The sequence below is a fragment of the Oryctolagus cuniculus genome, chromosome 17 (assembly GCF_964237555.1).
Source record: "Oryctolagus cuniculus chromosome 17, mOryCun1.1, whole genome shotgun sequence".
NCBI lineage: Eukaryota > Metazoa > Chordata > Mammalia > Lagomorpha > Leporidae > Oryctolagus > Oryctolagus cuniculus.
In genome coordinates this window covers 47,430,639-47,446,173 of record NC_091448.1, presented here as the reverse complement: position 1 = coordinate 47,446,173, position 15,535 = coordinate 47,430,639, and the positions used below count along the sequence as shown (strand labels likewise).

The window sequence follows — 15,535 nt, the reverse complement described above, 5'->3', positions numbered from 1 at the left end:
ATTCTGGTGAGCGTTCCCAGTACCTCCAAGGCAGGTGCTTTGACTCTCAGTTTCCAGACTGAGAAACCGAGACCTTGGATTAGTGACCTGCTGGAAGGTTGCCCAGGTGAAAGGTGCTGGCCTTGAGCCGGGGCAGTGCCTAGGAGCAGAGCTGCCTGTGTGCCAGCCTCTGGCCCGCACCCCCATGTGGAGCCCTCCACTGCCAGGAAGTGGTGGGGGAGCCAGGGGCAGCTCCAGCACAACCCCCTGAGAATCTGGCCGCCCACTTAGTTCCTGGCCAGGCCCATGGCCGGGGACGAGCCGGGCGGATGAAAGCCGAAAGATGACTCCAGTTAGGAGCCTGAGAGTGATGCTGGTGCACCCAGGAACCACCAGGGGTCCAGGATGCAGCGGGTCAGTGCTGGGGGAGAGCTGGAGCTCAAGGCAAAGCCAGTGAGTGTGAGATGAGACAGGACACCCCCACATCGCGTGCCCCTCCCACCCAGGATGCTGCAGGAGGAAAGGGGCCCAGCCGCCAGTCCCACATCCAGTCCCCAGAGACAAGCGTGCTCCTCCACGTGCACACACACACACATGCCTGCACGTATGCACATGCAGCCACATCACATGTGGTCCCCAGAGACAAGCGTGCTCCTCCACGTGCAGATAAGACTGAGCAGCGTGCACACACACACGTGCCTGCACGTGTGCACAGGGCATGCACATGCAGCCACATCACATGCGGTCCCCAGAGACAAGTGTGCTTCTACGTGCAGATACATGACTGAGCTGCGTGCACACACACATGTGTGCACATGGCACGCACACGCAGCCACGTGTGGCACACTCAGGTACACGCTCACACATAGATGCACTTGTGCCCACAGCCACACACAGGCTCGGTCTGGGCCCAGGCCTTCTTCCCGGGCTGCTGGTGCTGTTTGTCCGCACCCTCTCCTGCAGCCTGAGCTGGGTTTTTGTGGAAGGTGGGGCACAGTCCTGCCCTGGGGTGGGGGTGACATGAGGGACTCAGCCTGATTTGCTTGAGGCAGTCCCAGGAAGGCCTTCAGTCTCAGCTGAACCTGCCCTGGCTGCTCACCCTGCCCATGGCCTTGGGCATGCCTGGGACTGCATGTCCCTTCCTCAAAGCCGTCCTCCCATCTGGTCACCTCTGAGATGGACCAAGAGGCCTGGGGACAGAACCAAGGCCAAGTCTCTGCTGTCACCCTGGAGCCCCTGTGTTTAATAAGCGCCTGTCATGAGCCAGGCCCAGGGCCTGGGGCCTTCTGGGCGTGGCCTCAATCTTCCCAAAGCCTCAGAAAGGCTTTTCCCCAGCTCTGGACGGTGCGCAAGGAACACAGAGACAAATCACTGTGGTCCCGGGGCAGGGGAGACAGCAGTGAGCTGTGTGGCACGTTAGGGCGCGCGCCGCGGAGCAGAGCGAAACAGGGAAGGGAGGCCTTCGACACGGCTGCCCAGGGAAGGCCGGGCTGCACAGATGCCCTGGGCAGCAGACGTGTGAAAGGCTGGAGGCACGGAGGACAGAGAAGGGGAGGCCCAGATCAGCGGGGCCTCGGGGCCATGGTACCGACTTGGAGGGACCTTGCTGAGTGAAGTGGGAGCTGGGGAGGGCTGGAGCAGAGGAGTGGCCTGCTCTGACGTGGATCCGACCCCTGGGGGCGAGGGTGCGCCAGAGAGGCCACTGGCAGCTGTAGCACCAGTCCCAGCGAGAGATGAGGGTCGTGGGCATGAGAGGTGGGCAGAGGCAGGGTCGATTCTGAAGCTGAGCAGACAGATTTTATTTTCTTTTTTCTTTTCTTATTTTTTAAAATGTGTTTATTTGAAAGGCAAGGTGACAGGGGGAGAGAGAGATCTGTCTCCTGGTTCACTCCCCAACTGGCCCCAACAGCCAGGGCTGGGCCAGGCCTAACCCAGGAGCCTGGAACTCCAACTGAGTCTTCCCCGTGGGTGGCAGGGGCCCAGTCACTGGGGCCACCACCCAGTGCCTTCCCAGGTGCATTAGCGGGGAGCTGGACAGAAACAGAGCAGTCAGGGCTCAAACCGGTGCTCAAATACAGGATACTGGCATTGCAGGTGGAGGCCTAACTCACTGTACCGCAACACACACACCCCCACACTCACATGGGATTTCTGAGCGGTGGGTGTGAGGTGAGAGAGGGGGACTTGCTGTGATCAAAGCAGCCGAAGTGAAGGAGCTGCCTCAACCTGGAGTGGAGAGGATCAGATGACATCTGAGTGATGGTCGTGTAGTGGAGACGGCGACGCCGGTGTCCACAGGCCGGGGGGCCAGGCTGGAGCCTTGAATGCCCTATTTTACAGGTTCATGCCAGTAACACAACATGCTTGTTAGAGGGGGAGCAGGATGCGAACTGAGGTTTCTCTGGCCGCAAAGTCCATGCTTTTCCTGCTGCCCTGTGCCAGGGACAGGGTGTGGCCGGCTGGTCTGCCCACCCCACCCCACCCCAGCAGTGGGGGTTGCCCAGTGGAGCCCTGCTGTGCCCTGGCCGGCTTCCTTGTCTCCAGGGCTGGGCTGGGCTGCCAGGGCAGAGGGCACTCACTAAGTACGAGCCTGCATTGAGCCTGCATTTAGGTCCGACAAAGAGGGACGATGCCTAGTGACCCCCGGCGCCAGCAGCCCTGTGAGCGCTGCCGGCCTGGCCTGAGGCCATTATCCGTCCAGCAGAGAGCATTGGGTTAGCATCGATCAGCCTGGAGAGGAGCAGCTGCAAAGGCGGGAGCAGCAGGAGAGGGGAACCTCAGTCCTGTGGGGGTGGGGGCGGCCGCAGGGCCAGAGGGGCTGCTCCTGCCGCTGCCCAGTCTCCAGGTTTGCGGGAACCCCGGGCTGCCTGGGTGCCATGGGGACGCCAGCCCATCTCGGGGCAGGGAGAACTCGGTGCCCTGTTGGGCCTGGGTCCTCCTCCCCTTCCTTCCTGCTTCTAGGGGCCGGGATGCTGCAGGATCCCCGACACACAGTCAGTCCTGGTGCCGTCGGGAGCTCTCTGCCTCCCCGGCCCGGGGTTCCCCCAGCCCAGGAGAGCTCTGCACACATGGAGCCTGAGAGAGCGGCAGGGGTTAGAGGGACCCCTGTCACCTGCTGTCAAACCTCCGTGCCTTTGCAGGCACTGTCCCCTTTGCCTTTCCCTGTCCATCGTCCCCAGCAGGTCCGGCCCCCATGGGATCCTTCATTCACACACACATCTGGGGGCTGCTGAGTGGCCTTGGGTTCCATGCTCTCCTCTCTGTCCCCAGTCTGTCCAGCAGGCCGGGTCTGGGGTTTGCCAGGAGGAGGCCCTGACAATCCCAGCTCTCCCAGACCACACGGTTGGAGCTGCACACTGGGCTGGGCACCAAGCATGCAGCCTCTCACTGAATCCAAGGCAGCCCCATGGGGCCAGGACCCTTCTTATCCCCTTTCACAGATTAAATATTCCAGCAAGTTGAGGACCTGCCCGTGTCTGGCAGCTGAGCAGTGACAAAGCGATGTGCATGGTGGCATAGGCAAGGTGGGGGGCTTCACTGAGCCCCACCACTCTCCACACAAATGCCCAAGTGCCCAGCACCAACCTGGGATGGGCCCTCCCCCAAGACCCCTAAGAGCCCCCCCCCCCCCCGTCAAGGGCCCCTCCCACGAAGGTACCGCCAATGCTAGGCGGCAAGTGGTAAACAGAGCTAGTGAAAGGCTGCAGGGATGCAGGTAAGCTCAGGTGTGAGAGGCCAGGGGCCTCAGGAGTGGCTGAGTGGAGGGCAGAGTGAGCCCTGCGGGAGGAGGAGGAGGCAGGGAAGGAAGAGGAAGGCCTGGGGAAGGCCCATCCTTGCTCTCTTCCCCACCCCTGCCCAATGCGGGAGGGGGCTGGGAGGCTCCTCCAGGGAGACTTGGATCCCTGCTCATTTGCAACCTTACAATGCACAGCAAAGAGGGCCTCCTTGTTACCACATTAGTCTGGTGATCAGCGGGTCAGGGCTCCCAAGGGCTGCACGGAGGGGCAGGGGAGGAGCCGTGGGAATGAGTGCCTCCCTGGGAAGAAGCAGTGGCCTGGGGACAGGGGATCCAGGGTCCTGGACTGGAGCAGGCTTCCAGGGCGGAGACGCAGACTCGGCTGGGACCACCCATCCCCCTGTAGGAGGGGCAGCCTCTCTGGTGCCCCTGGCATCCGGGCAGTACCACAGGGTAGAGAACCCCCCCCCCCCCCCGATTCAGATCCCACCAGCCAGCCGGCTTCCAGAGATGCCTCAGTCATCCTCTGGTCTTTGGAAGGAAGTCACTGTGCTGTGTCAGCCCCCCACCACCCCCGTCTTCCTCAAGATAACAGGGGGTGTAAGCCAGGCTTGGCTGGGGCCCCTGCCTCCCCCTTCTGTGGCCCTCGCAGTGGAAGGGCAGGAGGCTCCTTCCAGGGACCTCGCCTTCACCCCACCCCTGCCCCAGGCTCCTCCCACCCACACCTTTGGGCGGTTTGGCTTTTCACTTCCACTGGGGGCCCCTCCCCTGATTCCCCTGTGCCTGACGCTGCTTTCTGAGGGGGCTACGCCTCCCCAGGGGGCTCCCAGTTTCTCTGGATGTCATTTCAAAGAGCCCCATGCTGGGGCTCCCAGAAACAGAGCCACAGTCCAGCGGGGGAGGCAGCTCTGGCCCTGAGCAACGCCCGCTGTAAACTCCACTAAGCTGGACAGATGTCGGGTGGGGTCAGCGCCAGCCCCGCAGCTCACCCCCACTCACAACTGCCCACGGGGAAGCCATACCTTCCTGTCTGCAGGACCCCCTGGGGGCTTGTGCAGCCCTGGCCTGGGTCCTTCTGCCTGAGATGTGGAACAGGCACCCCGGGGGCCAGGAGGGACGGCCTGGTGCCCCCAGAGCTGCAGGGTAGAGCCGCTCCCTGGGGGAGGCTTCGGCAGGGGTGAGCAGCGGGAAAGGAGAGAGGGGAGGGGTTTCGTCGGCTCTGCCTAAGGTTGGGCCTCCCCCAGCCCTGGCTGTAGGGGCTTAAAGCAGGAGACAGGTGCAGGGTCCCCTGGTGTGGCTGGGATTTGGAGCCCCCCCCCCCCACTCTCTTACACCCCTGCCCCACCTCCCTATGGAAAACGGGCACTGGGGGACTGGAGTGGGGAGGGCTGCCCTTAGCCGTCGTGGCCATTCACGTTCTGGCGGGGAGGAACTGAAGCTGCGGGGCAGCAGCTTGGCCTGGCCTGCAGGCTGTCCAGGGGCTGGGGTGACTGAAGGCACAGCAGAGGCCGCATGGAGCATGGCCGCGCCCACAAAGGGCCCTCCAAGCCGTGCTGCCGCACCGCCACCGCCTCCCAGGTCATAATTGCTCTGAAATCGCAACCGAACCCAATTATGCAGAAAGCAAATTATGTGCGATGATTTTTGTATGTAGGAAACGTTCGGTCGGAGCCGGGTGATTACAGGGGGACGGGAAGCAGCTGCCACTCTGGGAGCCCATAACGCCCAACAGCTGGGAGCTGTCACTTATTTACAGCGCCATTTCTGCCTGGAACGAGGGGGCGGCAGTGGCAATGAGGCCTGCTCGGCCCAGAGCCCGAGTAGTGGCAGGCCCGGGAGAATGGGCTTCCGGCCGACGAGAGGCTGGGTGTGGGGGTGGCCAGGAGGGTGGTCTTCCTGTCCTGCGTGTCCGGGGCGCAGCTGGCAGGAGAAAAACCCGCTGAGCTGTCCCAGGCGCTGTGGCTGTCCCCAGAGGCCTGGCCAGAAAGGCTGGAACAGAAGGGGTAAGAGGCCAACCAGGCAGGGAGGAGCCTGTTGCCCACACCCTGGCGCACCTCGCAGGCCGCTCGGGACAGCTGTGACCCTGGAAAGGGCAGGTGACGATGAGCGTCCATAATGAGGCTGCTCTGGTAACGAGCGTGGGGCTCTTATCCGACCACAGGCTGGACGCATCCGAAAATAAATTATTTTAAGGATCCATTAAAGAAAGCCTAATTAATGCCCAATTAGGGGGAAGCTACAGAGGAAATGCTCTGGACAGTCGAGAGGTAAGCCTGGTCGTGCAGCCGCAGCCTGGGAGCTGGGGCGGGGCAGGGACGGGGAAGCACTAGGCCTCAGCGGGCAGCTTCGTGGGCTCCACAGCGGCTTTGTGTGTCGGCCCTGCTGTCACCCGACCAGGCCCCCTCTCGGGACCTCTGCAACACTGTGCAAGACAGAGCTATGGCTGTCCGTATTTTGGATAAGAGGAAACTGAGGCATGGAGGAGGTGCTGCGTATTGGGGGACACGGAAGACAGAGTGTACAGGACACCTCGTGCAGTGCACCTTGGTGCCGTGTGCACGCTGTGTGGTTGGGAATAACCTGGTGCTCTGTGAGAGATTTCCTTTGCTGGAACCACAGCACGCCACTGTCTGTGAACACAGAGAGCAGGAAGCAGGCGGCAGAGCTGGGATGAGAGCCCACGGTGGCCTGGCTGTGTACAGAGATTGCAGCCCCACCCCAGCTGGCATGCCTGACTAAGCCCGAGAGGCAGGGCTCAGCCACTGTGGGGTGGGGGTGATCGGGGTCTTCACCCCAAACTCGCCTGCCCCAGGAGAGGTGTGGATGCCCAGCACTAGGAAGAAGCACCTGGTCCCAAGTGGCTCCCAGCAGCCAACACAAACAGCATCCATGTGCTGGGGGGGGCGGTTGCGTACCCGTCTCCTGCCGGCGTCCCCCCTCCCCGCGCGGCCCCTGACCTGGCTGTGCTGTGTCTCCCTGCCAGGGTGCTGTGTGGAGCTGCTGCTGCTGCTGCTGCTGCTGGCCGGGGAGCTACCACTGAGCGGCGGCTGCCCGAGGGACTGTGTGTGCTACCCGGCGCCCATGACGGTCAGCTGCCAGGCGCACAATTTCGCCGCCATCCCCGAGGGCATCCCTGAGGACAGCGAGCGCATCTTCCTACAGAACAACCGCATCAGCCTCCTGCAGCCTGGCCACTTCAGCCCCGCCATGGTCACCCTGTGGATCTACTCCAACAACCTCACCTTCATCGACCCCGGCACCTTCGAGGGCTTCGTGCACCTGGAGGAGCTGGACCTCGGTGACAACCGGCAGCTGCGGACGCTGGCCCCCGAGACCTTCCAGGGCCTGGTGAAGCTCCACGCCCTCTACCTCTATAAGTGCGGGCTCAGCGCCCTGCCGGCGGGCATCTTTAGCGGCCTGCACAGCCTGCAGTACCTCTACCTGCAGGAAAACCACATCGAGTACCTCCAGGATGACATCTTTGTGGACCTGGTCAACCTCAGCCACCTGTTCCTCCATGGCAACAAGCTGGGGAGCCTGGGCCAGGACACCTTCCGGGGGCTGGTGAACCTGGACCGCCTGCTGCTGCACGAGAACCAGCTGCGCTGGGTGCACCACCGGGCTTTCCACGACCTGCACAGGCTGACCACCCTCTTCCTGTTCAACAACAGCCTCACGGAGCTGCAGGGCGACTGCCTGGCCCCGCTGGCCGCCCTGGAGTTCCTCCGCCTCAACGGCAACGCTTGGGACTGCGGCTGCCGGGCGCGCTCCTTGTGGGAGTGGCTGCGGAGGTTCCGCGGCTCCAGCTCGGCTGTCCCCTGCGCGTCACCTGAGCCCCGGCAAGGCCAGGATCTGAAGCTGCTGAGGGCCGAGGACTTCCGGAACTGCACCGGGCCAGCGTCCCCGCACCAGATCAAGTCGCACACGCTCACCACCACGGACAGGGCCGCCCGCAAGGAGCACCACCCACCATCCCACGGCCCCGCCAGGGACAAGGGCCACCCGCATGGCCACCTGCCCGGCTCCCGGCCGGGCCACAAGAAGCCAGGCAAGAACTGCACCAGCCACAGGAACCGCAACCAGGTCTCGAAGGCCGGCTCCGGGAAGCAGATGCAGGAGCTGCAGGACTACGTGCCCGACTACCAGCACAAGTTCAGTTTCGACACTCTGCCCACGGCACGGCCCAAGAGGAAGGGCAAGTGTGCCCGCAGGACCCCCATCCGTGCCCCCAGCGGGGTGCAGCAGGCCTCCTCAGGCAGCTTCCTGGGGGCCTCGCTCCTGGCCTGGATACTGGGGCTGGCAGTCACTCTCCGTTGAGGACCCAGGGTGCTGGCCCCCCGCACTGCCACGTGTCCACCAAGGGACAGAATTCCCTTTTCTTCTTCTTCTTTTTTTTTTTTTTTTTTAACCAGGGGAGCAGCTGCTGGGTAGCAGGAAATGGCTGAGAGAGCCTTCGGCCGCTGGCTGGACCCTACCCCGTGGATTATAAACCCAAAGTGTACAGCCCTAGGTGGGAGGGGATTAGCACCAGCTGTCCCCGCCAGCCCCCGCCAAGCCGACCGCCCACGGACAGCGTGGGCTCCAGCAAGGCAGAGAAAGGCGCACAGCTCAAATTCATTAGCAACGACGGGACGAACGCCCTTCCCAGGACCTGGGCTCTTGCGGATGCTGACCGCTGAGAGAGGTCCAAAGGGCCCACTGTTAGGGCTTGGAGGAGAACAACCAGACTCGTCCAAGAGGCTGGGTCGACCAGCAGCCCGGGAGCCCTGGAGCAGGTGGCAACTTGTCCCTGCCCTGAATGCAATCCCGCTCCACCTTGGGCCCTTCCTTGGGGGGCAACGCCTCTCATTCCTGATGTCTCAGGCCACCCTGGCAGACCCAGGCCCAACTGCTGGGGTCCAAGAACCAATTACCAAAGGAAAGATCATCAGAGGCTGAAACGTAGAACTTCACCACCTGCAGTGAGGTTCTCAGAAGGTGCAGTTTTCTACCTACGTCCACTTATATATACATATATATATACACACACCCGACACGTATATGTACACACACGCAGACACACACTCACATGCACAGGATGCCCGCCCCACTCCAGCTCCAAACTCTACGTCTCATCATGTTTATAAACTACACGGAAAACTATGTCTGCCGAACTAAGGATCGTACTAGGGACTTCTAGCAAGAACAAGGTATAGCATTTGTGTCTAGAATCCTAACCTGGCTACGGGGGCCCCTGCACTCGCTGGACCTGCCAGGGGCCTGCCAGCAGCAGCGAGGGTTAGGGAGAAGGGAAGGCGGTGAGAATCACTTCAGGGGACCAATATTCTTAGACATTTAGAGCATCACCTTGGTTTTTTTTATGCAACACAGCCTGTCTGTCACCCCGAGCTTCCCTCCCCCCTTCCTACGGTAGCTGTGGGCGTCAGGGTGAGCCGCGGGAAGCCCAGGCCTGGCTGGCTGGAGAAGGGGAGGAAGGGGGCCTCGGTTTCTGAAACCAGCAGACGCGGCAGCATCCACAGTGTTAGTCCACAGGCTGGATGGGGTCATCGGCCTAGCGTTTGGCCAGCGACAGTGTGGACAGTGTGGACAGTGGGCCTCCACCACAGCTGGAGTTCTCCTTGCCGCTATGTGGTAGGCAGCCTGGCGAGGGCGCTGTGTAGGCTGTCCAGAGGGAAGTACCAGGGGCATTAGCAGAAGGGAAGCCCTGAGGGCGTTTCCAGAATCTTCTCAGGCCCTTCCACACTATGGAGGCCCTGGCCAGGAGGCGCCCGGAGCCAGACAGAGGTCAGGGGGTGGCAGACTCAGGGGTCAGGAGTGGGAGCAGACGGTGCACGGGGACCAGAACTGGCCGTGCTGCTGACTGGGCCAGGTGGGCACAATCTCTTTTGCGCTTTGCACAGACCTGAACTTCCCACCCGAGAAGATGTGTACAAGGAGAAATGCCGAATCCAATTAAGGGAGGAAAATGATACCAATAAAAACGTTTCTCTTGGACAAGAACCCTGTTTTTCATTTCCAAACCCCGCATTCCTGACGGGTAGCGGAGCCCGGGCTCTGGCAGGCAAGGCTGGCTGGGCACGGCTTTGTTGGTGGGAGGAGCCGTGGGGGGCAGGGGCACGCGGAGCGCACACACGCTTGCACACACGTGTTCTTTGTTCCCCCCAGTCCTCCCCTCGCCTGCACACCGCATGATTCACTTCCCACATTCTGGCGGCGCTGATTTGGCTGCCTGTCTGCGCCTCTCCCCAAAGCAGGCTGGTCCCGGATCCTTCCCGGCCTGTTCCCAAGAGCTCCTGATTCTCAGAGGGTGGTGGTGGGGCTGCAGGGGAACAGCCAGTTCCCTGGGCCCTGGGGCCATCCAGGGGGCCAGGGAGCGGCCCACATAGCTGCAGGAGGGGCCTGGAGGTCGCACGGGCCCCTCTGGCTGTGCAGGGAGGAGAGAGCTGCCCACACGGAGGGCAGAAGGCCCATGGTTTCAGGCCCTCTGGACAGATCCTCGGGACCGGGAGCCCTGTGGTGGCAGAGGGAGCAGTCCTGGGCCTGTGGGGGCTCCCACCACGGCCCTGCTCTGACACGGGCGAGGGCACTCAGCAGCTCACCTGCCATGCAGTGACACAGCTGCCCCAAACCTCCTGCCACCGAGACCCGGGTTCAGGGCAGGGAGAGGTGCACCGAGGCGCCCCTCCTCCACTCTGAGGCTGCGGCCACCTTCCCAGTTCCAAAAAACTTTCAGCCTCTGCTCTGCACTTTGGCTGGGCCACTTCCGCCCCTACATGCTCTCCACTCTGGGTTCCCGGGAGCAGAGCCAGCCTCAGGATCTCCCCACACAAGCTCTTCCCATGGCCCCCAGAAGGGGCCACCCCCTAGAGTGCATGCCACAGACAGATGCTGAGCTGTTGTCCAGGCTCTGGGTACATCAAAGGGAGAGGGTGTGGCTCTCAGCAAGGAGCTGGGGGCCTACAAGTGGAAACAAGTGTGACTACCAGCATGGGATTCCTGCCTGCGACAGTCCCCCCCCCCCCCCCGCCCTCCGGAAGTGGGGAACTCGGCGGGGGTGGGGCAGTCAGAGAGGACTTGGAGGAGGAAGAGACCCCGTTGGGTCTCGGGTCTCCTGGTGAGTCGGCCAGGCCAGCCATGTGGGGCGTATTCTGGGCAGAGGGCTGGGGGCACACACTGGCTCTGCAGACCCTTGAGTCCAGGAGGTGTGGGAGCCCGGCCTGGTAAGGGGGAGGCCCTTGGGCTGTGCCCTGGCAGTGGAGGAATTCAGAGCTTCCCCACTCGGGTGCCCCCCAAGCCCCCCAGCCCCTCCCCGAGCTCAAGGTCCCCTTGCCAATGCTCCTCAACAGTTCCATCCGTGCCATTTGCCTCTAGCACACAGCCAGAGCTTTCCCCGGTGCCAGCAAGCTGGAGCGCTCGCCTGCTCACTGGAAGCCTGCCCGGGCCACAGTCCCGTTCCCAGACACCTGCTGCTTCCACGCTGGGAAAGTGTTCCCGTAACCGTAACCGTTTAAGCGCAGAGGTCCTGCACCCCCAGCTCTCCATTCACCCACACCCCTCTCCTGGCCTGCCCAACACCCCCTGGCTCACTCTGCTCACCACAGGGAAGAGCCCTCGCCCCCAACCCATACCCCGCTCCCTCCCCTGCTGGGCCTGTGCATTGCCAGGGAGCCAAGAATCCCATTTAGCAAATGTTTACTCATCACCTAGCTAATCACTCAGCACTCTGCCACAGGGCCAGCAGGCACCAGCACGGCCTGCGAGCAGGTCTGGGGGAGCTGGCAGCTGCGGGAAGGCTTCCAAAGGCTGAGCTGCGGGGCCTGGGCTCAGAGAGGACCGAGTTTGCTGGAGACTGGAGACGGAGGCTCCCTGGGAGGCCTCCTCCCTCAGATTTGCATGGGCTGTCCGGGCTGTCCGCAGTCATACCCAGCCAGACCCCCCTCCTCAAGTCTCCACCTCTCACTGACCTGGAGGAAGCCTGTCTTTCTCTGTGTGCCTTTAAAAATTTTTAAATAAAGTTTTGTCTATTAGAAAGGCAGGGTTACAGAGAGGGAGAGCCAGAGAGAGAAGAGACGGAAGAGATCTTCCATCTGCTGGTTCACTCCCCAAATGCCCACAAGAACCAGGTCTGGGCCGGGCTGCCGTCAGGAGCCAGGAACGCCATTCAGGTCTGCCAGGAGGGTAGGAGGGACTCAGGCACCTGAGCCATCGCCTGCTCTCCCAGGGTGCACGTTAGCAGGGAGCTGGAGTCAGGAGTGGAGCGGGGACTGGAACCCAGGCCCTCCACCTGGCAGCTTAAGGACTGCTCCCAACGCTGGCGCCAGCCCCGCCTGCTGTGTCCATCCTCTGACTGGCACGGCTGTGACCCTGTGCAGGCTCATCTCCCAGCCAGGCTCTCCGGGCTCGCTGTCCTCCGAGTGGGAGTGCAGCACCACCCGACCCCATGTCACCAATCCCCCACTATCAGCTCTAATGGGCCAATTTTGTTTTACCTCTGTCTACTCTGGGAAAATGTCAGGAACCTTTGTGCGTTAAAACACCCTTTCAGTTCTGTGCTGGACCTCTCCCTCTCGGCTCCTATAATTGTCCCTTTTAACTCCCGGTGCTTTCAGTAGAAATCTGCCGGGCTCCCCCCTTTCAGGCTGCCAATAACTATGAGCACTAAAAAAAAAAAAAAAAAAAAAAAAAAAAAAAAAAAAAAAAAACAGAAACATGGATTGTTGGCTAAATAACTCACAGCACAACCAAAAAGCCATGGAAAAAAAAAAAAAAAAGTAGGAGGCTGGGGGCGGGGCCGGGCACCACGGTTGCCACCTGCACTTTCTCCCTCACCTGTCTTAAGAGGACTGCTGGAATCTGGGTAGTCGGTAGTCTGTGGCCCCGAAAAGTCCACAGGGTGAAGGGACAGAGGCTGTCCCAGGGGAGAGAGGGAAGAAAGAGAGCAGGTACCGAGCAGGGTCCGTCGGCCCCGCCCCCGGAGCCGTGAGCGCCAGGGGCGCGACCACAGCTCGTTGCAGCATCATCTCGGTGCCTGGCTCCCAAGGCCCCTTCCCTGGGAAAGAAGTGGGTCAGCCTCACGCGCAGCAGCAGCCTGCGCGGTGCGGCCCGCCCCCCGTCTCTCTTCTTTCAGCTCTCATTTCTCATTAGAGCCGTTAGTTTCTAAGCACCGGGAGGGTGGAGAAGGCTCAGTCTTTGTGCCACCGGCGTGTGTGTGGCAGCGGGCACACTAATGGCATGCCTGCACGGAGGATGTGACACCGCTGCTGCAGGCTGTGCTCAGGTCACAGCGCTTCTCCAAATTGGCTCAGGCTCCACAGCACCCCCGCCCCTCTCTCCCGGGCCTCTCAGAGCTCCTGCCAATGGCAGCTTCCGAGACTCCCTTGGAGGGCCCTGAGAAGAGAGAGGAATCCAGACATGTATTAAAGCCCCTGGTGTCTCTAAGTGCCATCTCCCAGGAGGCCGAGTCGGAGGCACGAGGCACAGGGCAATGCAAGTGTTCAGGACCTACACGGCTGGGAGCCCTCGGAGGCTGCCTCTCCCCACTCCCACAGCCCTGGGGACAGTCACCCAGAGACACTGATCCCCTCTGAGTGGCAGCATCCAGGAGGTCGCTCTCTGCTCCAGGCAAAATGAGATTCAAGAGATAATTACCTGGGGCCAGTGCTGTGGCATAGTGGGTAAAGCAGCCGCCTGCGGTGCCGGCATCCCACATGGGTGCCAGTTCGAGTCCCAGCTGCTCCACTTCTGATCCAGCTCTCTGCTACGGCCTGGGAAAGCAGTAGAAGATGGCCCAAGTCCTTGGGTCCCTGCACCCAGAATAAGCTCCTGGCTCCTGGCTCCTGGCTCCTGGCTTCGGATCAGCTCAGATCGGGTCATTGTGGCCATTTGGAGAATGAACCAGCGGATGGAAGATCTCTCTCTCTCTCTCTCTCTCTCTCTCTCTCTGCCTCTGCCTCTCTCTAACGCTGCCTTTCAAATAAATAAAAAAATCTAATTAAAAAAGAGGTAATTACCAAGTTGGACCTTCTCAGTGGTGAGGTGCCAGCAGGACAAAGCCACAGAGGGAAGCATGAGTGGGCTGCATAGCGGGGTGGGAGAGGGGGTCCTACAGGGCAGACCCCTGAGGGCACACAGGGGTGGCATTGCTGGGGAGCAAAAAGCACAGCCCTACAGGGCAGTCCTGCGACCAGGGTCAGAGGCAGGGAGGGCAAGGTGAGGAGGGAGGCCCTGTGCACATGCTCACACCCTGCGGGCGTGGTGTCCTGTCACTGCCCTCCTGCTGCCAAGTGTGGGACACTCACGTGGTCCACAGAGTGGAGCCCCAGCCACCTTCCAAGCCCCCCCCCCCCGGGCCCAGTGCTCCCTACCTGTGAGGCAGCAGGAGAAACCCACACCCCCCTTTACTCGATCGCAGGGGTGCTCACCAGAAGAGGGGCAAAGGGGTCTGCCAGGAGAGTCACTTGGGAAGAGTGAAGGGTGGGGCCAGCTGCCACCGTCCTCATATGCTGGTGACCGCTGGTGACCCTGGGTCTGGGCCGCGGGGCGTTCTGTGGTGGGAGCCGAGCTGCAGCCCGCAAAGGCCCCCGTGTCTGATGTGTGCCTGCAGGCTCTGCACTTCCCGCCTGGGTGGGCCACATTGACATTCGCCCCCCGTGCCAGGGGTCACTCGGGTCTCCAAGGTGTTTTTGTTCTTTATGCCAGTGCTGAGACCCAGAGGCCCTGAGGTCCCTGACCCCTGTTTCGCCTGCCGGGGAGGGCGTCTCTCGCGGTTTCATCTGTGGCGTTTCAAGTGTCACCAGGCGTCTGGCGCTCGGCCGGCAGAGGAAAGCCAGGCTCTTCTGAATTTCCGCACCAGCCGCCTTCTTGGGGGCTGCCCCCAGGGCGGGCCCCTGCGTCTGTGCCTGCGGCCGGAGCAGAGCCCGTCGGAGCCCATCGGAGAAGAGGCTCAAGTCCACCTGGGGTGGACTTCCCAAGAGGGAGGCCAGGCAGAGACTGGGTATTCGGCCACCACTGGCTGCCCAGCCTCCTGGCCGCCAGGGGCTGAGAGCCAGAGGCAGGTTCAGCTAGCTGCTCTGCGCCCGAGGCCTCTGAGACGCCTCGGGTCCCTCCACCCAGCGGAGGAATGTCTGTAACAGCCTCACAGGTGAGGCACAGGGAGGGGCTGTGCCGCCTCCCTCCTCCCCACCATGCTCACACGGGGCCCACACTGGCCTCAACCTCCCCAGCAGCCCCGTGGGAAGCTGCCTGACCCATGCCACTCCGCCTTCAGCCTTCTTGCTCAGTCAACCCCTGAGGCGGACTCCAGCCAGGTCACGGCCGTCTCCTTGCATGTCTGTTTCCCCTCCTAAGACCAGTGGCAACAGAAAGAGTAACTTAGAGGGGCCGGAGCTGTGGCACAGCGGGTAAAGCCACCCATGCAGTGCCGGCATTCCCCTGTATGGGCGCCAGTTCAAGTCCCAGCTGCTCTACCTCCAATCCAGCTCCCTGCTAATATGCCTGGGAAAGCAGTGGAAAATGGCCCAAGTGCTTGGGCCCCTGTACCCATGTGGGAGACCTGGACGAAGCTCCTGGCTCCTGGTTTGGGCCTGGCCCAGTCCTGGTCATTGTGGCCACTGGGGAGTGAAGTACGGATGGAATAGCATTGTCTCTCTGTAACTCTGACTTTAAAAAATAAATAAATCTTTTTTTTTAAAAAAAAGCAACAGAGCTGGATATTTATGGTCTTTTAAAAAACATTTTTATTTATTTGAAAAGCAGAGAGACAGAGACATGCTCACAACATCCAGGGCTGGGCCAGGCCCAAGCCAGGAACCAGCAGCTCCA

General features: G+C 61.6%; 1 protein-coding gene across 2 annotated transcripts in view; it reads left to right on the top strand.

The window, feature by feature from the left end:
* Positions 1-9,715, top strand: part of RTN4RL1 (reticulon 4 receptor like 1) — a 77,190-nt gene extending 67,475 nt beyond the window's left edge. For both annotated transcript variants that reach the window (XM_051824537.2, XM_051824536.2), the window contains exon 2: positions 6,699-9,715. In XM_051824537.2, coding sequence (XP_051680497.1) covers positions 6,699-8,032 — 1,334 coding nt within the window. In that variant the 3' untranslated portion in view covers positions 8,033-9,715. The remainder of the gene's footprint in view (positions 1-6,698) is intronic.
* The last annotated feature ends 5,820 nt before the right edge of the window (positions 9,716-15,535 follow it).